This window comes from Trichechus manatus, unplaced genomic scaffold (assembly GCF_000243295.1).
Source record: "Trichechus manatus latirostris isolate Lorelei unplaced genomic scaffold, TriManLat1.0 scaffold00014, whole genome shotgun sequence".
NCBI classification, from domain to species: Eukaryota; Metazoa; Chordata; class Mammalia; order Sirenia; family Trichechidae; genus Trichechus; species Trichechus manatus.
In genome coordinates, this window is record NW_004443950.1 from 402,052 (window position 1) to 427,874 (window position 25,823).

The 25,823-nt window shown below is 45.4% G+C and overlaps 1 protein-coding gene across 1 annotated transcript in view; it reads right to left on the reverse strand.

Moving 5' to 3' along the window:
- Nucleotides 1-1,737: 1,737 nt before the first annotated feature.
- The window catches only part of CDH3 (cadherin 3), a 49,052-nt gene continuing 24,966 nt past the window's right edge, over nt 1,738-25,823 (reverse strand). The window contains exons 3-16 of the mRNA XM_004371452.1: nt 22,172-22,302; nt 19,776-19,901; nt 19,401-19,556; nt 19,150-19,294; nt 17,627-17,802; nt 16,790-16,918; nt 15,105-15,290; nt 13,378-13,619; nt 12,847-12,992; nt 11,917-12,141; nt 7,974-8,180; nt 5,434-5,564; nt 4,890-5,036; nt 1,738-2,238 (exon numbers count right to left, since the gene is read on the reverse strand). Coding sequence (XP_004371509.1) covers nt 2,029-2,238; nt 4,890-5,036; nt 5,434-5,564; nt 7,974-8,180; nt 11,917-12,141; nt 12,847-12,992; nt 13,378-13,619; nt 15,105-15,290; nt 16,790-16,918; nt 17,627-17,802; nt 19,150-19,294; nt 19,401-19,556; nt 19,776-19,901; nt 22,172-22,302 — 2,357 coding nt within the window. The 3' untranslated portion in view covers nt 1,738-2,028. The remainder of the gene's footprint in view (nt 2,239-4,889; nt 5,037-5,433; nt 5,565-7,973; nt 8,181-11,916; nt 12,142-12,846; nt 12,993-13,377; nt 13,620-15,104; nt 15,291-16,789; nt 16,919-17,626; nt 17,803-19,149; nt 19,295-19,400; nt 19,557-19,775; nt 19,902-22,171; nt 22,303-25,823) is intronic.

Sequence of the window (25,823 nt, forward strand, 5' to 3'; positions counted from 1 at the left end):
CCCTGACAGGGAACACAACAGAGAGTCCCTGATGGAGCAGGAGGAAGGTGGGGTTCAGAACTCAAATTCTAGTAAGAAGACCAGACTTAATGGTCTGACTGAGACTGGAGGAACCCTGGAGTGCATGGCCCCTGGATTCTCTACGAGCCCAGAACTAAAACAATTTCCGAGGCCAACTCTTCAGACAGGGATTGGACTGGACTGTGGGACATAAGGTGATACTTACGAGGAGTGTGCCTCTTAGCTCAAGTAGATACAAGAGACTAAACGGGCAGCTTCTGTCCAGAGGTGAGATGGGAAGGCAGAGAGGGTAGGGAGCTGGTTGAATAGACATGGGGAATCAGGGCTGGAAAGGAGGAGTGTGCTGTCGCAGTATGGGGAGAGCAATTAGGGTCACATAACAATGTATGTATAAATTTTTGTATGGGGGGAAAAAAGAGCACTGTCTGGCCCAAAAAAATACTGAATAAATAGTAGCTGTCACTAACTAACACAAATAGCACTTACGTTGTGCCAGATATTTAATCTCCACAAAACTCCCCATTTTATAGATGAAGAATGTGAAGCATCTAGAGGTTAAATGACTTGCTAAGAAGTAGCAGAGCTGGGATCTTTCCCCCCCAAAAACCCAAACTAGTTGCCATTGAGTCAATTTTGACTCATGGTGACCCCATGTGTGTCAGAATAGAACAGTGCTCCATACATTTTTCAACGGCTGTGATCTTTCAGAAGTAGACTGCCAGGCCTTTCTTCTGAAGCACCTCTGGGGAGACTAGAACCACCAACCTTTCAGCTAGCAGCTAATCATGTTAATCATTTGCACCACCCAGAGACTCCAGATCTTGCCTGGCCTCTGCCTTTTGACTCAGAGCCCACAGCACAGAAGAGGAAATCTTCACATACTGCAACACAGAGAGAGCAGCCGCTGTTCCAGAAAAGACTTCACCTGCTACTCTGATGGGTTCTCTCACATACAAAAGCAGCTCTGAACTTATAGGGAGAAGGACAGAAGGTATGCCCCCCTGCCCTCACCACTGCACATGGGCGTGTTCACTAATCTGTTTGTGGCGGTGGGGGGGGGGAGTGTAAATATGTATGCATGCATTTGACATTTCTTCACATGTACAGTCAGTGACATTATGTTCACCATGTTGATGTTAAATCATCTTGAGCTTCCTCTGCCATCGGGAGGAACTGGAGAAGTGAGCAGGGTTAAACCATTTTCATTTCCCTTGAACAACTCTGAAAATACCAAAACCCACTGCATTGCATATTTTAAAAGGGTGAATTGTGTGGTATGTGAATTATGTCTTCATAAAGCTGTTATAAAGAGTTCACTCCCCTGGCACCTCTGGGAAAAATTCCTTTAATAAAAGTTCTGGTACGTTTACACGATTGTCATCACACTTCATCTACAGCACGTAACAGGGTAAACAAAAAACAAAGGGCAACCTAGACGTGCTCTGTATAAAAACATAGGGATCCACCAAATGAAATGGGAGGCCTCGGGAGCTGGAGATGAGAGAGGGAGGCAGGAGGTGAACCCAGCAGCTCTGGGCTGGGTTTCTGGAGGACCCAAGGGGACGGCTGAGGACCTGCCTCTAACTTTTTGAAAATGGCATTTAAAAAAAAAGAGAAAGAAAACAAATTACGGTGCAAGAAGAGGCCTCTTTCTAAGGAGAAGGGTCCATTCCAGAGAGAAAGTCATAGGAGGGTCAGGGCCTGTCCAGGCCCAGGACACAGGGCGGAGCATTTTATAGCAGGTGAGAAACTTCCAGAAATTCAGCCTCCAAGGCAACCCTGACCTAGGCTGAGAGGTTTTCAGTGTTAAAGTCAATCTGCCCACATCCCTCCATTCTGAAAGGCTTAGATGCTAATTCTTTACAGTCAGACTCACGGACTCTCTTAAGTTGCTAAGGCCACTTCTTGACAAGCTCCAAAGTCCTTGGCTGAAGGGGGGACCTGGGACCCCTTGGAGGAGGGTACTGTGGCCTGAGGTTTAGTTCCTGGCCCTGCTGGCAGGGTGGCCTAGTTGTCCTCGCCACCACCGTACATGTCTGCCAGCTTCTTGAAGCGGCTGCCCCACTCACTCAGATAATCGTAATCTTGGTCCTGGTCAGAGGATGAGGAGGTGAGGGAGCTCAGGGAGGCCGCATCAGAGCCACCACCCTCGTAGTCGAACACCAACAGGGAGTCATAGGGTGGAGCCGTGGGGTCGCCATTAGCCGCCTTCAGGTTCTGTGGCAACAGAGAACAGATGGCTAGGAGAGCGGGACTCTGATGCTTGCCAGCTGCGAGAGCTCAGGCGAGCTGACTAACGTGGCTGAGCCTCCATTTCCTCACCTGTGAGGCTCTCTCTCCCTCCTTTAATTTTAGAGATTCATTAAAAAAAAGAAAAGTTACCATTACCGTCAAGTTGATTCTGACTCATGACAACTGCATCTGTGTCAGAGTAGAACTGTGCTTCATGGGGTTGTCAAGGCCTGATTTTTTTGGAAATAGATCACGAGGTCTTTCTTCCAGGGCACCTCTCGGTGGACTCCAATTTCCAACCTTTCGGTTAGCACCCAAAAGTGTTAATCGTTTACACCACCCAGGGGACTCCAGAGGTGCATATGAAGTACTTAGCACAGGATCCAGCGTACAGCAAGTACTCAAAGCGACCCAGGCCAGTGGTAGTGGCCAAGGGCAGGGACTGTGAAATCAGCCTGAGTTAGAACTCAGAGTCCACATACTAGTTTTGTGACCCTGGGCAAGTCCCTTAACCCTCTATGCTTCTGTTTCCTCATCTGTAAAATGGTGATGTTTCATACAGTTGTAGAAGAATGAATGAACATATGTAAATATATGTGAAGGACTTATTACAATATTACCTGGCATATAGTTGAACACTATTTTCTTTTCTGTAAAACAAAGATAATAATAGGGCCCCTACCTCACATTAATGTAGGGATCAAAGGAGTTAGTATTTGCAAAAATGCTCAACATGCAGGCGTTCTGGAAACTGTCTTCATCCAACTAGAGAGAAAGACCCCAGGTATTTAGCTCCAAGTATAAGGCATCTTCTCCAAACCAGGTGCCCTGAGCAGCTTTCCCATTTGTAAGAAACTGTTTCATACAGAACTTTCTCAAATACACTTATCTAAAGAACAGCGTCTCATCCCCAAGCTACTTCTAGCAGGCAAGAAGGGGAAACAGTTTAGTTTCCCTCTTTCTTCACTGAAGAGAAGACTGAGGCAGAGTCAGGGTGAGGGGCCCTGACCGCCTCCTGTGTTCTCTGTCCACTGCTGCTTCCCGCACTCTGATCCAGTTTTAAATTTCAACCAACTTTCTTCCTTTTTTCTGTTATTAAAAACCTCCATTTATTGATTGCTAACTAGGTACCAGGCTGTGCTAGGCTCATATCATATATCTCCTATGTGCCTAGGTCAGTGGTTCTTACAACCCTGGCTGCATATTTGAATCACTTGGGAAGTTAAAAAAAAAAAAAGATGCCTGGGTCACGGGCATTGCTGTTTTTCAAAGTTCCTCAGATAAATCAAATGTGCAACCAGAGTTAACTACACTGGAGACACTCAGACAGCTATTAGCAATAACAGCTGTCATTCCCTAATAAATGTAATGTACTAGGCCCCTGGTTCCCAAACATGAATAATATGGGGATCTTTTTTAAAAAAACCCAAAGCTCAGGCCACATCCCAGATCAATTAAATCACCATCTGTAGAGGTCAGAGTCATCAGTATTTTTGAAAGTTCCCCAGGTGATTCCAAACATGCAGGCAAGTTTGGGGACCGCTGGCCTAGCACTGTTCTAGGCACTTACTCGTCCAATCCTTCAAACAACCTATAACAGAGGTTCCCAAATGTTGCTGCACATTGGAATCACCTGGGATCTTAAAAAATTCAAACCTAGGTTGCCTGGCCCAAGTCTAGGCTCCTAACAACTGTTACATCTGTTGAATAAGTGCATGAATCACTCCTAATCTATACTTAACCACTCTGCAAGTTAGAGTTTTACAGGGGAGGCGATAGAAGTCCAGGTTACAGGACATGCCAGAAGTCACACAGCTGGTTGGTGGTTGTTATGGATTGAATTGTGTCCCCCAAAAATATGTGTTGTAAATCCAAACCCCTATACCTGTGAAGGAAACCCTGGTGGCATAATGGTTAAGAGCTACAGCGGCTAACCAAAAGGTCAGCAGTTCAAATCCACCAGGCACTCCTTGGAAACCCTATGGGGCAGTTCTATTCTGTCCTATAGGGTCGCTATGAGTCAGAATCCACTGGACAGCAAAGGGCTTGGTTTTTTTGTTTTTTTTTTTTAATACCTGTGAATGTAATCCCATTTGGAAATAGGGTTTTCTTTGTTATGTTAACAAGGCCATTTCAGTGTAGGGTGTTCTTAAACTAAACACTTTTGAGATACAAAAGAGCAGATTAGGCACAGAGGCAAGTAAGCATGAATTGAGGAAAGATAGATGCCACCTGGAGATCTCCAAGGAATGCCGAGAAGAATACACAATTCAATCCGTAACAACCACCAACCAGCTGTGTGACTCTGGCATCTCCTGAACCTGGGCTTCTATTGCCTCCTCTGTAAAACGCTAACTGAAGAAGCTGAGACAAGTACTTTCCCCCAGAGAGGACAAAGAACGCCTTCCCCTAGATCAGGTGCCCTGAATTTGAAATTCTAGCCTCCTAACTGTGAGAAAATAAATTTCTGTTTGTTAAATCCACCCACTTACGGTATCTCTGTTATAGCAGCACTAAGAAACTAAGACAGTGGTGGAACCAGGATTTGAACCCACAGCCAATGCTCTTTCTCTCTTGCTGAGAGTGCTAGGCCTGAACAAAGGGCTACCTACACTAGACTGCCCCCCATAACTCACCTCGATGATGAAGTTGCCGATTTCATCTGGGTTGGCTGGACGTGGACGGTACATGGGTGTGGGGATGAAGGTTGGTGCCACATCATTGCGAAGAACCACCTCAGGCCGGGCCTCCAGACCCCGGTGGAGTTGGGTGATGTCATAGTCCTTTATGAAAATGATGGAGCACTGGATTGAGAAGAACCGACCCTCCCCACTTCCTCATCATTTACATTTCACCCCACTTGGATGTTTGGGTACATAGTTAAGTCTTAGAAGACAGATAAAGGTCAGAGATTTCTGAAAGCCCTAGTTTCCATCCTCCTCTACCTTCCCAAATTAAGCACAGGCTCAAGGTCAGCTTGGCTGAAGCCAAAGAGACTACAACAATGGATCAGACACCCTCTCAGAAGAGGAGAGTTGGTGGTCAGTGCTGCATGAAGACTGATGCTTCATACCAGGGTTTGGTCAATGTAGCCAAGATGGTCAGTTGGCTGACCCAGCCATCCCTGCTAGTGGCCCTGAGGGCATCCACTTCTAACCCCCAGGCTTCCCAATGCCTCACCTGGTCTTCTTCGCCACCCCCTTCTTCACCATAGTAGAAGACGTTGTCCCGGGTGTCGTCTTCTGGGAGCAGGAGAGGATCCTTGCCCTTCCGCCTCTTTCTCACCAACAAGAGGAGCACCAACAGGAGGACTGAAAGAGTTTAGGAGTGAATACTCACCCCCTACAACCATATAACTGGCCAAGACCCCCAAACCCTCAGGGCCCCATCTAATTTTAGACCCCTCCACTCAGTAGCCAGAGCAACAACCCCTATCGCATTCCTCTCCTACTTAACATACTTCAATGGCTCCCTTTGCACCTGAAAAAGCCCAAACTCCTTATCAAGGCCTACATGATTTGGCCCCTGCCTCTGCCTCCAACCTTCCCACTGACCCACCTACAAAAGTCTAGCCACATTAGCCTCCTCTGAATTCCTCAAGAATAGGCCATGCAGTTTCCCACTTCAGAACCTTCATATAGGCTGTTTCCTCACCTGGAACACTCTCCATGTGTATACATGACTTTCATCCTTCAGGTCTCAGCTTAATGTTCCCTCCTCCTAGAAGCATTCTGACTTCTTTCCCTCCAGCTATAATTCTATATCATTTGCTGTCAGTCTTCCCCATGTTAGTAGTATTGGTCCTTACAAAAATCCTCCTTTGTGGGGATGGGGACCTCCCAGTAGACATTACCTTTTAAGGAGACTCTGCTAGTCACCAGCTGGCCCCTAAATGAGCCTGGACTTTAAGTTAAAGCAAGGTTGCTAGGTTATTTGTATATGGGAGGAATGGCCAACTAATGCCTGGCTGTTTTTCCAAACTGCCATGACTATACTGTTAACCTCTAGCCCTCTCTGAGGCAGTCTGATGTAACAGGTCACAGCTACTGCTTAGGTTTATCACTTTTTTGCCTGCTGATGGAACTGTTAACTCTCTGACCAGACAAGACAGACCTAGCTTTCTTTGGGAGTCCACAGGTTCTCAGGGTGTACATCCCATGTTGGCTAGACTATAACCTCTCCCTTCCGCTTTTCGTCCTCACATGAACCCAAGGCTTGTATGTCTAATGCCTACTGATATCCCCACTTGGATTGGCCTGACAACATGGCTCTTTCCACCATCCTTCCCCAGTCAGTAAATAGGAATGTCATGTTTCTAATTGCCCACGCTAAAAGCGCTAGAATCATCAATTCTGGGTATTTGCAAAATACCTTGAAATATGACTGCCTCCAATGCTACCATCTTGGTCTGAACCACCATCACCATCTCACTCCTGGATTATGACAACAGCCTCCTACACAATCTCCCTGACTTCACCCTGGTCCCCCTACAATCTGTTCAGTAGAAATTCTATAAAATTTAAGTCATCACATCACTCTTCTGCTCAAAATCTTCTGCGAACTTCCCATTTCAAGCAGAATAAAGCCAAAGTCCTTACAAAAGCCTACAAGCCCCAACATGACGATCCACTGCCCCATCACCTCTCTGACCTCCTCTTCTGTGCTCTTTCCTCTCAATCCATTCTAGCCATGCTGGCGTCCTTGCTATTTCCACACACCAGGCACAGTCCTGCCTCCAGGTTTTTGACTTGTTCCCTCTGCCTGGAGTGGTCTTCTCCTAGATATGATGCATGATTTGCTTCCCAACCTTTCAGGTCTTCACTTGAATATCCCCTTCTGGCAGACCTTACACCCATCTTGACATTCCTGTTTGGTTAAGTGCTGTATCTCCAGTGCACAAAACAGTGCTTGGCACACAATAAAAAAGAAGGAAAGAAACTAAACCAGTTGCTGTCAACTTGATTCTGACTCATGGTGACCCAATGTGTGTCACAGTGGAACTACGTGCCATAGGGTTTTCAATGGCTAGGCTTTTCACCTGAACCCAAGGCTTATATGTCTCATGCCTATTGATCACCAGGCCTTTCTTCCAAGGCATCTCTGGGTAGAGTCAAATCACCAACCTTTTGGTTAGTAGCTGAGTGCTTAATGGTTTGCGTCACCCAATAAGTATGTTGAATGAATTAAAGCTTGCTCTTGTATTCATATCTGATTAAATTGAGTGCTTTCTGTGCAAGGACCAAGTCAGAAGGTAGAAAAAGCAACTGTGATAGGTTCTACTTTTAGAGCAAAGACTTAGTTTTAATTAAACACCTCTGCCCACTAGACTAGTGGTTCTCAAACTCTAGCTGCATCAGAGTACCCTGGAGGGCTTGTTAAAACACATTGCTAGACCTCCATCTCCAAGTTTCTGAGTCAATAGGTCTGAAGTGGGGCCTGATAATTTGCCTTTCTAACAAATTCTGGGTAATGCCAATGCTGCTGGCCTGGGGGCCACACTGGAGAACTAGTGCCCTAGCCTCTAACTCCATGAGGGCAGGGCCAAGTCTGTTTGCTCACCACCATATCCCCTGGCACATTCCAGAAGCTCCATAAATATCTACTGACTGATGGACACTCCTAGAATTAACAGTTCAATGAACAGATGGGCAATGTTGGTGGTCCCTTAGTCCCAGAAGTTCAAGACAGAATCAGCTCTTTTAACTACCCCTGGTACTCACGTAGCAGAGCCAGGACAGCCCCTAGGATAGGGAGAACGAAACCCCCTTTCCAGTGTTCGGGGCAGGTCTCCACATGGCCATGGCAGTCACACACGGTGGCCCTGATCACCGTCAGCTGTTCCTTGTTGCCGTGGTCAGACAGAGAAAGGTGCACGTCATATGTGTCTTGCTTTAGGAACTTCTTCAGGGACAAGGCCACTGTGTCTCCTGAGGAGGACAGACAATTTATCGGCCTTGGGATACCATATACAGGAGGAACGGAGCATACCATGACAAAAGTGTGAGGAGACAGCCCTACATCTGGGCAAAGGGGAGAAATATCCCAAAAGCAGACTTTGGCCAAGCGCTAAAAATTGTTATTTGGTCAAAGCCAAATCTGCCATCATGGAAATGATTATTTATTGGGATAAAGAATAAATTTACCAATATATTTGAAAAAAAAATTACCATTTTTTTAAATATGTGACATTTTAAAAGTGATGTCCTACAGAACCAATAATTTCTCAGCACCATCAGCTGCTAGACTGTTGGTTGCCTCAAAAAGAACACATTACTGTATTTTTATGCAAATAACATACACCTTGTACATTTGTTTGCCAACTACTTCGTGCTCCCCCCTTCCCCTCCAGGTATTTTCCTAGAGCTGCTATGCCAATTTTATTTTTACATGTTGCTGTAGAAACATTTAGCATAGTGCACTTTCGAAAATACCTGGTGTGAGGGGAGTAGCTGGGAAACAAACGTTAGAAGCCCCACATTATTTGTGTAAAAATACGGTATTCTTCCTAAGAGATCTAGCTAGCCAATCTCTTAATATTCCTGTTAACTGGCCACTTATTTTCCTATTTCACTACTTTTAAGTTCACTACCATATATTATTGCAGCATCTTGTTCTTGCAATAAAAATATACTGTTTATACCTCAAATGTATGATAAAATTCAATATATAAAACTTCTTGTATTTCAAAGCGAGTATTCAGTTATTAACAAATCCAAGTGACACATGCATTGTTTAGTTAGCTGATGTCGTTAAAGAGGACCAGATAGGATGCTAACCTGCATTATCACAAGATTAGTGATCACACACAAATTCAGGGATGCCAGAAATAGGCATTGGACTAACTGGCCTTCAAAGGCCCAAGTCAGTGGCAGATTTTGGCTAAGCACAGAGCAGAAGCCAAGCCTCAGTGCAGCCCACACAATAGGTCCCACTCTGGGGAGACTGTGTGGCAGTCCTAGAGTATGACAGGGGGGTGGGGGAGTATTTTTGTGGTCAGGGGTGTCTTTGTAGAAAGGTCTGCACATGGCACCCTTCAGTTTACACCCAAGTTTCTCAAAGGGGAGCTATAAGCTTTAGTGGGACTATATTTTATCATAAAGAACTTTCCCAGGCATTGCAAGTCTCCACTACTAAATGCAAGTAGTGTCCCCCAATCATAGGGACAATCATAAACAACCCCCACATTTCTAACCCACCCACCCCCCAGACTTGCCTGCAGATCTCAGCACTGACCTCAAGGCATTCTCAGTTAAAGGGCCCTGCACACTCACTGGCCCCTTAGTAAAAAGGCCCAAAGGGAGAATTGACCTTGTTCCCATTCAGCACAGGTAGGCAGAGAGAGTTCTGCAGACTGATTATTCGGTCTACACCATGCAGAGAGGCCAGCCTAGGGCGTGTCACCAAACACCCCTACCACCATCCTGCTCCCATGCTGTTGGGCTGATTTCTCAGTTGATGATGATGATGATGGAGGCCAAATTGATGCTTAGTATGTGCCAGACCTTACTCTAATCCTCACTACAACTTTAAGAGGTAGTTACCATTATCCTCGTTTTACAATGCAGACATTGAGGTTTAGGGAGGTCAAGCAACTAGCCCAAGGTCACACAGGGATGGAGTCTGGGTTAATGCCCCCAACAACAGGGACAAAGGGAGACAGAAAAACTAAATTAAAACCAAGAACCAGGTATCAATACTATTATCAGGCATTGGTACCTTTGGGATTTGGCCATAATGCTCACACCTCCACTGAGCTAAATCTAGGATTGTTGTTAGGAAATGAAGGTGGTGAAAATGTCAGCCTCAGAAAGGTACTGAGCACTTATATACCAGACAAGATGCTTTTCATGTATTCATTTACTTAATCCTCACAATAACTATATGGGACTAGGCTCAATTATTGACCTCCATTCTACAGATAAGGAAATTGAGGAACGGTGACTTTGTGTGGTCACAAAGCTAATAAATGGAGAAGTCAGATCTTAAACCAAGGCAGTCTGACCCCAGAGTGCAAGCTTTTACATTATATGTTCAGTGAAGAAAAAAACAGCTTCTAGACCACAAGGGGATGATAGGATACCAACTTGGGCTCCCCAAAGGAAAGGTGCTGGATGTATACACCCAAATCATAGGCATCCTAAAAATGAGACAATGCAGGTGTTTGAAATAGGTCTTCCAAGTCCTTTCTGGACTGGGCTTATAAGGAATAATGGAAATTTGGTATTTTTTGGGGGGTAGAGCCTGAATGTACTGGTTCCCCACTCCCCTCCCTAGCCCCAAGAGGAAGGGGCAACAAGTTAAACCACAATGATGTAGTTTCTCCAGGAGCCCTACTGGCAGCTGGAGTTGCACCCACCTTTCTTATGCACTGTAAATCCTCACCCACTTGATGTTAATAGGACCCCTTCTCCAGTCCTTGTGACAACTGTAAATTCATTGAAAGCTAAGAACCTCAGAGCTGGCGGATCAGAAGGAGGTAGGACAGGGAAGTGGATAGGAGAAGGAGTCGGGGGAAGGGGGGTGCAGGTGCTCTGGAGTCAAAGCTTGGTGGCTTCAATTGCTGCTCCACAACTTACCCACTCTGCGCCCTTGGGTATACTATTTAATCTCTCTAAGCCTCATCTGTAAATGAGGACAAAAATACTGACCACAGGTGGTGGTAGAAATATTAAATAAGGGGAAAAAAAAAAATCTTGTGGTATCACTTGGGTTCAATAAATCGTAGGCAGCAGAGCATCATGGTAAATCAGACCACCTGGGTTCAAATCCTGGTACCATCACTTTCTAGCCATGACACGTCTGACAAGATTTTTAGGATTCTGTAAGCCTCAATTTCCTCTTCTGTAATATGTGTATGTGTGCGTGTGTGTGTGTGTGCGTGCATGTGTGTGTGTGTGTGACAATATTCCCTTCTTCTCAGGATTGTTCTGAGGACTAAATAATCTAATCTCTGTAAAGCATTTGAAGCAGCATCTAGCATATAGTAAGCATACTCAGTGTGTGTTAGCTGTTACTATTATTAGCTGCCATCAAGTTGTCCCATCTCATGGTAACCCCATGTACAACAGAATGAAATGCTGCCCAGTCCTGTACCATCCCCATGATTGGTTGCGGTTTGGACTATTGTGATCCACAGGGATTTCACTGGCTGATTTTCAGAAGTAGATCATCAGACCTTTCTTCCAGGTCCATCTTAGTCTGGAAGTTCCACTGACACCTGTTCAGCATCATAGCAACACGCCAGCCTCCACTGACAGACAGGGGGTGGCTACACCTGAGGTACATTGGCTGGGAATTGAATTGGGTCTCCCTCATGGAAGGCAAGAATTCTACCACTGAACCATGACTGCCTCCTTAGCTATTATTAGTGTTGGAATCCTGACTCTCACTATGTGATATTGGGTGAGTCACTCCCTGTCTCTCTGGGCCTCAGTTTTTCCATCTGTCTAAGTAAGGCAGTTGGGCTAGAATGGTTTCTAAGGGACCCCGTGGAATTCCAAAGGTTTACATTAGGTTAATAAATAACATTTGGTTGTGTTTCTTGAGGAGATGGTTACCTCTGTGACCCACAAGACTTTGGGGCAGGAATATGTGCAGGATCCTGGATGGGACAGACACCCACCCAGCAGGCCTGGCATCCACCTGCCACCACCTCTCAGTTACCTTTCTCGTTGATCTCTGCCATCCAGTGCATGTCTGAGTCGCGGATGAGCTGGGCCTGGAAAGGGGAGGTGTGGGGGAACAGGTCCTTGTCTGTGATGTTCAGCACTTGGGGCACAGGGTCTTGGTTGCAGATGGTGATCTGACCGGGCTCAGGGACTGGGCCATGGTCGTTGATGTCGATAAGTGTTAGCAGGAGTGTTCCTGTGCCAGTGGTAGGAGGACTCCCTGTTCATAATTACACATATGATTCCTTTTCAGTATCTGCCCTTGGTTGGATTGATGAGTCAATGTTAAGCTCCCCTAGCAGTTCATAGCACAGTAGCAGCTACTTCATCTAGACAGCCACTACCAATCTATCACAAGCGGAAACCTACTGGCCATCTTGGGGCTAATCTAGTGTTCGCCAATCAGTTTCAGGGGAGCTTTCTTTCACAGCCCTGCTGTAGTCTCTCAACTGCCTCCAGGACCTGTTTGACTATGTATCAAGTCAGAGATGGTAATCCCACCATTTATCCCAATCCTGTTATGGTGTGATATCACTAATCAATCATGGTACCTTCCCAACGATCCCAAATGCATCCTTAACATCCTGCTCAAGACATTAATCCAGGCAGCCCCTATCAATCAATCACAAGGGGAAACTGATAGGTCAATTCAGGGTTCAGTGACTCACGAATTTAGGCTGAAGGGAGCCCTCAGGGTAATGATACCTGTTAACTCTCCGGGTTTTAGAGATTCTGAGTCATGGCCAACCATCCTAGGACGTCTTTAAAGTGCTCCTCTGAAAGACCCCTTTGACTGTCCAGAGTGGTTTTGTTGGCTTCCCTTCCCCACACCATACTCTGTCTGGGTGGCTGGGGGGGCATGCTATGTCATGCCACCTGGAAACCAAATATGCCCCCTATGGAAAGACTGGGAGGAAGCTCTCACCATCATCTGTGGCCAAGACTATGACTTCATAGCTGTTGTTCTTCACAAACTGCTCATCCTCGCGGTCCAAGACGCCCATAGCAGTGATCTGCCCACTCTCTGAGTCCATTGCCAGCCACCCTGCTGGGTCTCTCAGGATGTGGTAGCTGGAGAGGAAAAGGTGAGAAGGGTCACATCCTAAATTACTCATAATTTTGGTGTCATCATTCAAAGGCTCCTTATGCCAACTGGCAAATGGAATCAGGGCCTCTGGGCTCCTAAGTAGGATCAAATGGAAAATGCATCTCACCTATGAATGGGAACCTAAAGTAGCAGGTGGGGGTCCCAGCAGAGATACAAGAGGGAGGGGAAATACCTGTCCCCTGGGCCCCTACTCAGTCTCTAGGTAGATAGGAAGAAGTCTCGTGCAGGGGTGGTGTTCAAAATATTAAACAATTTTTATGGTAATCAGAACAAATGCTGGCCATAATAAACAGCCCAGCCAACTGTACTGGTGCGTTTGAGCTCAATTTGAACCCAGCTCCTGAGTACCTGATCTTCTGATTCTCCTTGTCAGGGTCTTGAGCAGTGTAGGTGCAGACAGGCTCCCCAGCGAGGATGCCCTCCTGGACTTTAGCAACTTTGGAGGGTGGGACGAACATGGGTGGTTCATTCACATCCTTCACATGGACCACTACGGTGGCTGTGGAAGTCGAGAGCTTCACCACAAAGGGATTCTCATTGGTCACTTCAACATACAGGGTGTGCTGGTTTTTGGCCTCAAAATCCAAGCCCTAGGAGAGAAGAGGAAGAAGCAGCTGAACCATCATTTTGAGAGAAGGCCCCACGCAGTTCTCTGGATGTCAGAGGGAAAGGATGTGGGTGTGAGATCCCACCAGCAGCAATGCTGCACCCTGTTCCATAAAGCCTCCTGTGTTTCCTAAGCGGACATCCAGTGGGACCTATCCTAATACCCTAAAGGCAATTTGACTAGTAAGTTCTAGAGCACTGGTTCTTAAGCGGGTGGTGAAACTTGGGGAGGCATTTCTAGTTGTCATAATGACTGGGGGTGCAACTGGCACTTAGAGGCTGGGGCAGGAATGCCAAGTCCTACAATGTTACTGTCCCATGTTCCATGTGCCTTTTCAATATCCCCTTAGACATTTTTAGGTGTGAAAAACTTGTTTGTAATTGGAGTTTAGAATATGTTTTACATATAATCCAAGTTTTTTGGTGTGGTTTTAACATATAGTAAATTTTCTAGGAATGCAATGTCTGAGGGAAGCTTGTACTTTGATTTGCTCAGGGCTTTCTGAAAAGTTGTTTATTCGCAGCTCTGGAAAATCACCACAAAGGCATCAATACCATTTAAGTATCTGAGTCATCAGGGCGACCTACAGTATCCACTGCATGCAGATGATTCTACAAATAGATGCAAGTAACTCACCACTTCGTTACGATGTCTAGTGTAGTTGTGCCCAAAGGTTTACATACTAAAATATTTCATCATCAGTAACTTTCCTGTAAATTTCTCCTTTATTTTACCATTAGAACAGCTATGTTTCTAGGAATTCTATGGATTGGGTAAGTTATATTATAAATGAATTTCATTTCAGCATGTAAAAGAGGCATTACCAACTATTTGTTGCAAAAAGAGGACATTGAATCCTATGAAAAATTTGAGAATACTCTTAAAAGTATTAAATAAAATGCTGCTTCTCAAACTGGAGCATTCTCTGTAATAAACCAGGAGGTAAAAGAAATCAAAGAAAGACAAGGCTCATCTTCTTGACGCATCAATTTTATTCAAAGACTTTTTGAGAGGCAAGGGTACGCCTCCCTACTAAGTAATTTTAGAGATTTCACTATTCAAACACCAAGATATGTGGTATCGGATAATGCAAAAGAAGCATGAATCAAATAAAACAGATAACTTCTGCTTTTGGGAGACTCTTCTCATCAGAAGACTGATTAGGGGCAGCTGCTGGACCCTGGTATCTGGGAGGAGGGACTGCACTCTTCTGCTTCAGTTAGATCAGCAACTCTTAGCTGTTTTATGAATTGGGCGCCTATGTAAGATTTAGTTGAACAAAGGGATCCCTATACAAGAGAGGACAGAACAGTGTTGGAAGGCACTGGCCTGGTCCACTCCTTCCTGAATGGTCTGAGGCAGGTGGCCCATCATACCGCTTCCTACAGTTAGGGCAGGTGTGGCCTTCCTAGAAGCTGCAGAGTGGCTGCCCTAGGAGTAACCCTTGTCTAAGCCAGAACTGACTCACCTTCCTGGTCATCAGGATACCCTGGTTGCTCTCGGGATCGGTGGTGATGTTAAAATAGTCCCCGTCATCACCTCCCACAATTCGGTAGGTAGCACGCCATGCCGGTGACTTGGGGAAGTCCAGATCGGTCACTGTCAGCCTCTGCACCTCGTGACCCACCGCGTTCTCAGGCACCCAGGCCTCGTACTGTCAATGTGCAAAGCACAGCATGTTCAGAGCTGAGAGTATAACAACTATCCAGAGACTGTTCCACTCTTTGCAGCTGTGAATCTTCAGCCAACTCCAGGGAACCCCATGTTCCTCACTGTCTCCTGGACCACCCAACCCACTTCTCAGGTTTTCAGGGCACACACCAGGTACAGAATATCCCAAGTACCAGCCTCATAGCTCTGGTCAGCTCAGACCAATCTTGGGCCCACCTGACCTACACCCAGGGCTGATGCATGCAGAAGGATCTCTCTGGTCTGGGTGCCCAAGCCCCTGCCATGTGTAGCCACCTGTCTAGATGCGATGAGAAAGATGTAAGGAAGATGGCAAGAAGGGCTAGGTGCCTGACTCTGGGGCACTGACCAGGAACTTTTTTGGGGGGCTCCAGGACAGGTGGCAAAGGCTGGGAAATCAGCTGCTCAGAACAAATTTTTAGTGAGGCTTCAACATAATGGAGAAATGTCCAGAGGCCAGAGCTGTCTAAAACCAGAAGGGGGCCAGCTTGAATGGCACTGAGTCCTCTGTCACTGGAGGTATACAAGCATTCATTGAGGAAGGTGGGCAAGGCAAATGGATGTTTTCATATCAACAAAGAATTTCGTATAGAGTCCTTATTATGTATCAGACATTGTGTTAAGAACTTTACATAGATTATCTCATTTAAAACTCGGAACAGTATGGTAGTTATTATCATCGTCTCCATTTCACAGATTAGAGGCACAGAGAGGTTAAGTAGCTTGCCTCAGGTCACACAGCTAGTAGGTGCGGGGCTGGGACTTGAACCAATGCAGGCTGGTTTTGGAGTTTCCTTAGGAAGAAAAACCCTTTGTCCTTTTTTTTTAACCGGAAAATATATTTATTATATATTTCAGCCTTTAAATTTTGCAAACCTGTTTTTTATCAATATAAATTTGCTTTATGAAGGTAAATTGTATAGGAACAGACAATGGAAAAGTACTTATTCTGATGCCCTAAAATCAGTGTTGGAGCCCTGGTGGTGCAGTAGTTAAGAGCTCAGCAGTTAACCAAAAGTTCAGCAAGTCCAAATCCACCAGCTGCTCCTTGGAAACCCTATGTAGCAGTTCTACTCTGTCCTGTAGGGTCAGTGTGAGTTGGAATCAACTCGATGGCAACAGGCTTAGTTTGTTTTTTAATATCACTGTTGTATTAAACTACTCTCTATAGAGCAAAAGGTAATTTAATCCTAAAGAAATACGTTTGTTCCCTGCTTCCCTAGTTTTTTTTTTCCTTTTTTTAAATTGTAGCAAATATATAGGTAACAAAGCATTTGCCATTTCAACCATCTTCACATGTACATGCAGTTTAGTGACAGTAAGTATGTTCATCAGGTCGTTCCATCATCACCATCCCGAATTTTTCTATCTCCCTTAACAGAAGCTCAAATGTCGTTAAAACGTCATGTCTTCCTCTCCCCCAGGCCTTCATTATTTGAAAAAGGAAGAAGGAAGGGGCTTTACCTTCTGGGGGTCAAACGTGGGAGCATTATCGTTGGCATCAAGGATTTCTACTATGGCCACTGCCGTGGTGGTGGAGCCGTCTCCATTCATGTCTGTGGCCTGAATAGTCAGTGTGTACTCAGGTACTTTCTGGGGAGAAAGAGGAGAGTAGAAGCCCACTGCGAGTTCAGTCTGAGGGGTGCCTCAGCCTGGGCTCCGCTAAACACAGCTTTAGGTGTAAGGGAGTATTTCTTGCATCCTCTCACCTTCCTTCTCACAATGCCCTCTCTTTGGCTCCTTGTCCTGACCCTCCCCACTGCCAGAAAGAACAGAAGCAAAGGGTGGTATGTGGGAGGAGAATGCTGGTACAAACATTTCTCCTGGGCCTGTCCTGGGGAAGTCTGGGCATTGTCCCCTGACCACTGGCTAGTCCAGAATGGGAACTTAAAGTGGGGATTTGGGCAAAGGTATTAATTAGGAAACAGGAGGCAATTCTAATATCCATGGAGCTAATTCTACTTTGTAGCACACAAGGGACAAATCTGGGCTATGTGCACACTAAGTGAGCCATTCTGAGAGGAAATGAGAAAACCTACAAAAAAAATACCAAACGTCTGCATTTTACAGCTGCCTTCTCAGCCTCGGAGGAGAATTAACAAGATTGTTTGGCAGTGGGCCATTGGCCCAAGAGAGCTGTGGGATGTCAGCATGTGAACACAGCAGCAGCCACCCCAGCTGACTTGGGTCCCCACTGCTCTTTCATAGGCTTTGAGAGCAGGGACAGGGGTTTCTGCTCGAGTGCCGGGCCCCAGTCCAGGCAAGCCTGGGTAGGCAGCACTTTCTCTCAGGGCCACTCACCTCCCGGTCCAGGCCGCTGGAGATGACACTGATGGTGCCTGTGCTCCGGTGGATGGTGAACATGAGTTCATGTGGGTCCTTTGGCTCTTGGCTATGGATGGAATAAGCTACCACCCCATTGTAGGTGCTGATGGCATCATCCTCATCTGTGGCTGTCACCTGCATCACAGAAGTACCTGGAAGGAAACAGGATTGGAGAAGAGATGAGTGAGCAGTCTTCCCTCCCAACTCTGAGTCCAGCCCTGCCCACTTCTGGAACTCTGAGAAGCTCCTCCCTCCCTGCCTACTGGCTTGGACTCATCTGCTACTTTGTGGCAGAGACTGCTAGTTGGTGCCCATTTTTTCCATTCTCTCCTTCCTCCTTAGAAACAGAATCCTCATTGTAGGCTGGTCACAGGCTCACCGGGAATAAAGACTATTTCCAAGCCTCCCTTGCAGGTAGCTGTGGCCGTGAGAATAATTCTGACAAATGAGAACTTTGGAGAAAGTGTTCTTAGGAGTGTGGGGCTGTTCTTCCCACCCCTTCCCTCCTTCCAGATGTAATGACTGGAGCTCCAGAAGCAACCACCTTGAGATAACCTTGAGAACAGAAGCCGAAACAGCAGAGCAACAAGATAAAAGGAGCTATTCCACCCAAGCTATTCCACTATTTCACCCAAAGCAGCTCTTTGCCCCACAAGGTCTCCAACCTAGTTTCCCAACATTATGAAGCACTATTCCACCTTGAGGTGACTACCTTTAGACATCATGAATGTAAGAAGAAAAAAGAAAAAAAAAGCTTCTATCTTGTTTAAGGCACTGTTTCTTATTGTGGGGGTTTTTGTTATTGGCAGTCTAACCAATTCACACTTATCTGTAGTTCTCCACATCTCAGAGAGGAAGGAAGAGGAGGAACCCTCTCCACCAGCACCTATCTTCATGAGGTCATTGATACACACCTACTTCCTAGTCTTCTGCTGGCCCCCTGCCACCCTCTTCTCAAGCCATGGCAATTTATTTTGAGCTGTCTTAAAAACCATGTTCTAACACCTCGCAGCCTTTGCTGCTTTCCATGTAGTTGCTTATATTACATAGCAGAATTCACATACTATTTCTAATCTTCACAATCACTCAAGGTAGATATTATTCCCATTTTCAGATGTAAGGGTTGATTCTGAGGGTCAAGAACTTGCCCAGGGCTATAGCTGGTAAAGAGGCAAAGTCAAAATTCAAATTTAGGTCTTCGCAGCTATGAAGCTAGTGGTTCACAAATCTGGCTGATCATCTGAATCTTCTGGGAAAATTTTAAATATACAGATTCTAGGGCTCTCCCCCAGAATCACTCTGGTTCAGGAATCTTTCAGGGGGAATCTGAATGTTTAAAAAGACCCCAGGTGATCTGATGCACAACCAAGGAAATCAGGTGCAGAGAGGTCTTCTAGCCTTTAAGTGTCTAGGCTGACCTCCAGATGGTTCCAGAATTTAACGCAAGGCCAGGTTTGGGCCCAGCAGATCCACAGCTGTGCCCTCCCCAATACTCTTACCTGGGAGTACTCCCTCTAAGACGCTCCCTCTAAAGACACCCTGGGTGAACTTTGGCTTATGGTCATTCTGGTCAGTCACAATGATGGAGATGTTCATGGGCTCCTCCACTGAGGCACCATTCTCAGACACAGCGTGGCCAAAAAGCTGTGGGCACACAAGTCTGAGATCAGCCTGTGGCTACCCTCCCCAACAGGGCCCTGCTTTTTGTCCCCTGATGGGACATTTACATTGGATGCTAAAGGCTACTTGCCTCATACTTGGCGATCATCTCTCGGTCCAGTGGCTTATTCAACAACATCCAGCCGTTCTCCTTCTCTATGGTAAAGACACCCTCGGGGGGGCTATCAGCCCCAGGCCCTGTGATACTGTAGAAAATCTTGGTACCTCTGTCATTATTAGATTTGAGCTGGAAGCAAAAGAAAGTGGCAACTGACAAAGTGACAAATGTCTCACAATTGCAGCAAAGAACTCTGTTGGAGTGGAAGCCTCAGAATCGCCTTATCAGACTCTGCCCCTAAGAAGGAGGAGTCCCTCTGCAGGCCTAGTGGTGAGAAACTACATATTCAGTCTCTGGACAGAGTCCCAGCAGCCACCAATGACTCCTAGGAAGAAGGCATAGTCATACCTGATATAGCCTCTGGGGGAAGGGACCCTTGCCATTCTCAGGGACATAAATTGGCGGGGCCACCCATTCCCTCTTGCGTCTTCGTAAGATACGTTTGGATGGGAAGCTCTTCAATGCCTTCTCCTCCTGCAAGAAGAGAAGACCCCCTTAACCTAGATGTGCAAACATAGGAACACACCCCAGCACCCCCTCATTTATAGGAGTTAAGGGTGTGGAGAAAGAACTAGATGAGTCTATTGCAAAAAGAAGCTTGGGAACAACGTAAGTGCTGACTTACAGAGGACTGATTAAATACACTATGGTACATCTATCTAGCAGAATTCTATGCAGCTCCAAAAATGAGGAACGAGGCGCTCTCTATGTACTGACATGGAAAGATCTTTGATACATACTGCTAACTGAAAAGAGCAAGATAAAGAACAGCTTCCTATCATGCTTATTTTGTACCTGGCATTGTTCTACCTTTTGTGTAAAAAGGTATTAAAAATAAGACATTATCCTGGTCTCTCCATCACCCCAGAACTAAAACAATTTCCGAGGCCAACTCTTCAGACAGGGATTGGACTGGACTGGGGGACATAAAGTGATACTCGTGAGGAATGTGCCTCTTAGACAAGTTGATGTAAGAGACCAAAGGGGCGGCTTCTGTCCAGAGGTGAGAGGGAAAGGCAGAGAGAGTTAGGAGCTGGTTGAATGTTCATGGGGAATCAGGGGCAGAGGGGAGGAGTGCACTGTCGCAGAATGGCGTGAGCGGTTGGGGTCTCATAACAATGTTAAAAAAAAAAATTCTGTATGGGAAACTAACGTGAAATGTAAACTTCATTTAATTACATTAATTAAAAAAAAAAGAAAATGTAAGATTTTAAAAATCCCATTCATAATGGCAAAAAAAAACTTGTTAAATGCCTATTACTAAACCTAGTAAGAAATATACAAGGACCTATTTCAAGAAAACTATAAAACCAAATTGGAATATATATGAGAAAACTTGAATAAATAGATTAATATATATAAAAAAAAAAGACATGACTCATGTTTGCTTACATACAAATAGACAAAGTCTGTGAGGATGCAGGAGAAATTAATAACAGCGGTTATCTACGAGTAGGGAGTAGGAATTGTGTAGCTATATTAAGTATAAAAAGAAAGGTGCAGACATATGACTAGTATGTTAGCTTTTGCATAAAGGAGAGGGGGAATAGTCTATTTTTATATCTGCTTCAATATCTATAAAATAAAATCTGGAAGGGAAGATAAACCAGTAACAGTGGCTATCTATGTTTTCTCTTGGAGGGGTAGAGAGGAAATTAGGCAGATGGAGGCAGGCAAGGAGAGATTTTTCATTACATAACTTTATATTTAAAATTTTTAAACCATGTAGATATATTAGCCATTAAAAAATTAAATTCAAAGAAACAAAGAAACAACAATTTAGCTCTTTTAATAAAGAATGTTCGCCTTGAGCATTACGCTTTTTTAAAGAATTATCTATATGAGATTAAATGGACAACAGTAGGGAAATCCTGGTGGCGTAGTGGTTAAGAGCTGCTAACCAAAACGTTGGCAGTTCAAATCCACCAGGTGCTCCTCGGAAACCCTATGGGGCAGTTCTACTCTGTCCCATAGGGTCACTATGAGCTGGAATCGACTCGACAGCAACAAGTTTGGTTGTTTTGGTTTGGACAACAGTAATTCTAAAACACAGATGAGAACTTGAAAGGGCAGAGTCTAAGTTAATGGTGGTAAAACAATATCTGCAAAGATAGGGAGAATGGCGACAATGTGAAATATGTAACCACTGTCAATGATCTGTATATATAAAAATTGTTGAATGGGTATATGTTTTGTTGTGTATATTTTCACCCAAAAAAAAAGAAAAAGGAAGTGTGGCCAAGTGTCTCAGGTCTGTCTTCCCAGAGACTCATGGGATTGGCAGTCCTATGTTAGAATTGCCTTCAGCTGTTAACCAAAAATGTCGGTTGTTCGAATCCACCAGCCGCTCCTTGTACTCTTCTATTCTGTCCTATAGGGTCGTTATGAGTTGTAATCGACTCAGCAGCAATGGATTTGTTCTTGTTTTTGTTTGTTTTAGGGGGAGGAGGGTTTACCTATATGACATGAGAAATAAGCAGAGGAAGGTGGGAGAGAAAATCCAAGGGAGAAAGGGCACTGGGCTTTCCCAGGGTGGTTACTCACAGGCAGCCCTTTGCTCCACTGCCCTAACTCTCTAGCAGCCCCTCTGGGTAGCTTCAAGTGATCTACTATGTAGATCAGTACCCATGCCCACAGCTGTGGACAAAACTCTGGGCTAACACTACCTCCTCTGAAGGCTTAACTTGGCTGACAACAGCCACAGCGACCAAGGGCTCCTGGCCATCAGCATTCTGGGCATGCACAGAGAACGTCCTTCTCCCATCCTGCAGGTGGACATGGTGTTTCACCCGGACTGTTCCATCATTCAGCACAGCAAAGTCGTTGTCATCAGTGCTAAGGAGGGCTAACTCTTGCCCAGGGCAGCCTGTGAAAACTACTGTGGGGAAGGGAAAAAAGAGAGTATTAAGAATGGACTTCTGAGACCAGAAGAAATAGATGGTGCCTGGCTACCACCAACGACCGCCCTGACAGGGAACACAACAGAGTCCCTGATGGAGCAGGAGAAAGGTGGGGTGCAGAACTCAAATTCTAGTAAGAAGACCAGACTTAATGGTCTGACTCAGACTGGAGGAACCCCAGAAAGCATGGCCCCTGGATTCTCTATCAGCCCAGAATTAAAACAATTTCTGAGGCCAACTCTTCAGACAGGGATTGGACTGGACTGTGGGACATAAAGTGATAACTCGTGAGGAGTGTGCCTCTTAGCTCAGGTAGATACAAGAGACTAAACGGGCAGCTTCTGTCTGGAGGTGAGATGGGAAGGCAGAGAGGGACAGGAGCTGGTTGAATGGACATGGGGAATCCGGGGTGGAAAGGAGGAGTGTGCTATCACAGTATTGGGAGAGCAATTAGGGTCACATAACAATGTATGTATAAATTTTTGTATGGGAGACTAAGTTGAAATGTAAACTTCATCTAAACTACAACAATAAAAAAAAAAAAAGAAGGGACTACCCAAAGGGAAACAAGACCTGATGAGAGTCCCCTGACTGGACCAAGGACTGCAACCAAGAAGCTGCAGGAGGGGGACTTGGCTCACTTCCTCTGACCAGCAGTGTGACCTGGGGGCCTGCACTTGCTGACTAAACAAGTTTCAGATGGGGCTTCCAAGTCTGACCTCGAGTGAGGGCCACTCTATGGTCAGTGTGTGGGCAAAACCCCCTTTCATTGTTCGTGAGGTCAGAAAACCAAGATTACAGGCATTCAGTGACATTTGTCCAGGTGGCCTCATGAGACATAGGGCTGACTGAAGGTCACTGCTGGAGGCAGAAGATTTTCAGCATTTCCAAAGGCCATGAACCCACGTACATGCAATATGCACACAGATCACTCTGAACAACCTCTGGTTGTTTTAGTTTGTCATGTTCCTTCTGAATCCCCCCTGCTCGCCACCCTTTAAACAAGCACTCTGAGTTAGTTACCATTCACCAAGCCAGACACTGGTCCCATTTTATCCTTACAACTACCCTATCCTGGCAAGTATTAGGCCCTTTGCAAAGATAAGCAAAGGAGGTTCAGAAGCCGGGTCTGCCTGACTCCAAGATATGCTGGAGTATTCACAATCAATGTTCTTCTTTTTTAAATTTTTTATTGTGCTTTGGGTGAAAGTTTACAGAAAAAATTAGTTTCCTATTCGATAGTTTGTACATAAAATGTTCCATGACATTGGCTGCATTCCCCTCAATGTGTTAGAACTCTCCCCATTTCCACCCTGGGTTCCCTGTTTCCTCTTGTCCGGATTTTCTACCCCTTCCTGCCTTCGCATCTTTGCTTTTGGGCAAATTTTGTCCTTTTGATTCATATAGTTGATTGTTCTAAGGAACATGTTTCTCTTGGGTGTTATTATTTTATGGGCCTGTCTATTGTTTGGCTGAAAGGTAGTCTCTGGGAATGGCTTCAGTTCTAGGTCAGAAGGGTGACTTAGGGCCATACTCTAGGGCTTTCCTTCAGTCTCTGTTAGACCACTAAGTCTACTCTTTTTTGTGAATTTGATTTTTTGTTCTACATTTTTCTCCTGCTCTGTCCAGGACCCTATGTTGTGACTCTAGTCAGAGTGGTCGGTAGTGGTAGCCAGGCACCATCTATTTCTTCTGGTCTCAGGGTCGTGTAGGCTGTGGTGCATGTGCTCTGTTAGTCATTTGGACTAACTGCTCCCTTGAGTCTTTGGTTTTCTTCACTCTCATTTGCTCTGGACAGGACGAGACCAGTAGTTGTATCTTAGAGGGCCTCTAGTAAGCTTTTAAGACCCTGGACGCTACTCACCAAAGTAGGATGCAGAACATTGTCTTTATGAACTATGTTGTGCCAATTGACATAGATGTCCCCTGAGTCTATGGTCCTTTGCCTTCAAGCCTAGAAACTTTGTCCAATGAGGTGTTTGGTTATGTTTAAGAAGTTTCCATGACCGTGCCCCTTGTGTGCTCTATTGTCTATATTAATATGCATGTAAAACATCCACAACCAAACCTATATCTGCAGGTGGGTGTGCTCCCTGAGACACTCCCTCACCTCTTTAGCATACCTATCTACATATGTATCCATCCATTTGTAGATTATTGCTCCTACGACTTTCTATTGAGTTGTCTAATTCTGAAATTTTATTGCTAATCTTCTGGATTTCTGATTGCTGTCTCTCTACGGATTCTTGCAGCCTATTAAATTTGTCATTATGCTCTTCTCTAATCTTTTTAATTTCCTCTCTTGAGTGTTCTGCATTTTGATTAATTTCATTCCCAATCTCTTTAAGAGTTCTGTATATTAATCTTTTATATTCTGCCTCTGGTAATTCCACGAAATTTTCCCCCTCTGGAAAATTTCTAGATTCTTTATTTTGGGAGTTGCTGAAGCCATCATGGTCTGCCTCTTTTTGTGGTTTGATATTGACTGTTCTCTCTAAGCTATCAATAAGTTATTATATTTATTTTATGTTTGCTTACCGTGTCCTAGCTTCTTGTTATGTTTTGATATGTCCAAATAGGCTGCTTGTGTGAGCTAGTTTGATTACTGGCAGCTTTGAACCTCTAATGTCCTGTCACCAGGTGGTTAGATCTGTTACTAGGTATGTGAGCTCAGGAGTCCGCCCACTCCTCCTGTATGGATTCAGCTCAGGTGCCCAGGTAGATAGTCACCAAGTATGAGGTGCAGGTTCTCACTTAACAGTCCTAGACAGGAATGGGTGATTGGTGTAGGCACAGGCATCTGGCTGCAGCAGGGGGACACACTCTGAGCAAGGCAGGGGGTGACAGCTGCCCCCGAGTGTGCAGGAGGAAGGAGTGTCCCTGTTCCCTACAGTGTGTAGGTAGATGGGTTTTTCCAGCCGGACTATGAGCACCTAATGCTGTTGGCTGTAAGGACTGGGGGCACCTCTTATTCATGGGCCCCTATCGCAGGTGGCTAGGTGGCGTAGGTGGAGCCACGAGTCCTCAGGCCCCTGATGTGGGTAGATGAAGACCCTGCTTAATGGACAGAGCAGTGTAAATGTCATGAACCTGCCACTTCACAGCTGAAACAGTTGAAGTTAGACTTCAGGTATATACCCTATTGTACTGAGGTAATGAGGGCCTACGCTGTTGAAATGGGCCCACACAAGTCTATACAGGGGGAAAGGCACTCACAATCCATGGATCCCTTATGCCTGTGCCTAGGCAAAGGAGCTGTGCCTACCCTGAGTTCCTGGCTTAGGGGAGCCAGCAGTTTATTTTTTCCCGTTTGTTAATTTGTTCACTCTCCAAGACCAGGAAAATGGCTCAGGGCATGTGACGGATCCTACTTCCAGCCCAGGGGACTCGGCAATTGCTGAAACCAGTCCGGGACCCAGTGCAGAACAGGGAGCCAGGAGGTAAATGGGAGAGAGATTTTTCCCTAATGGGGGTGTTTTTGATCCATGCGGTAGGC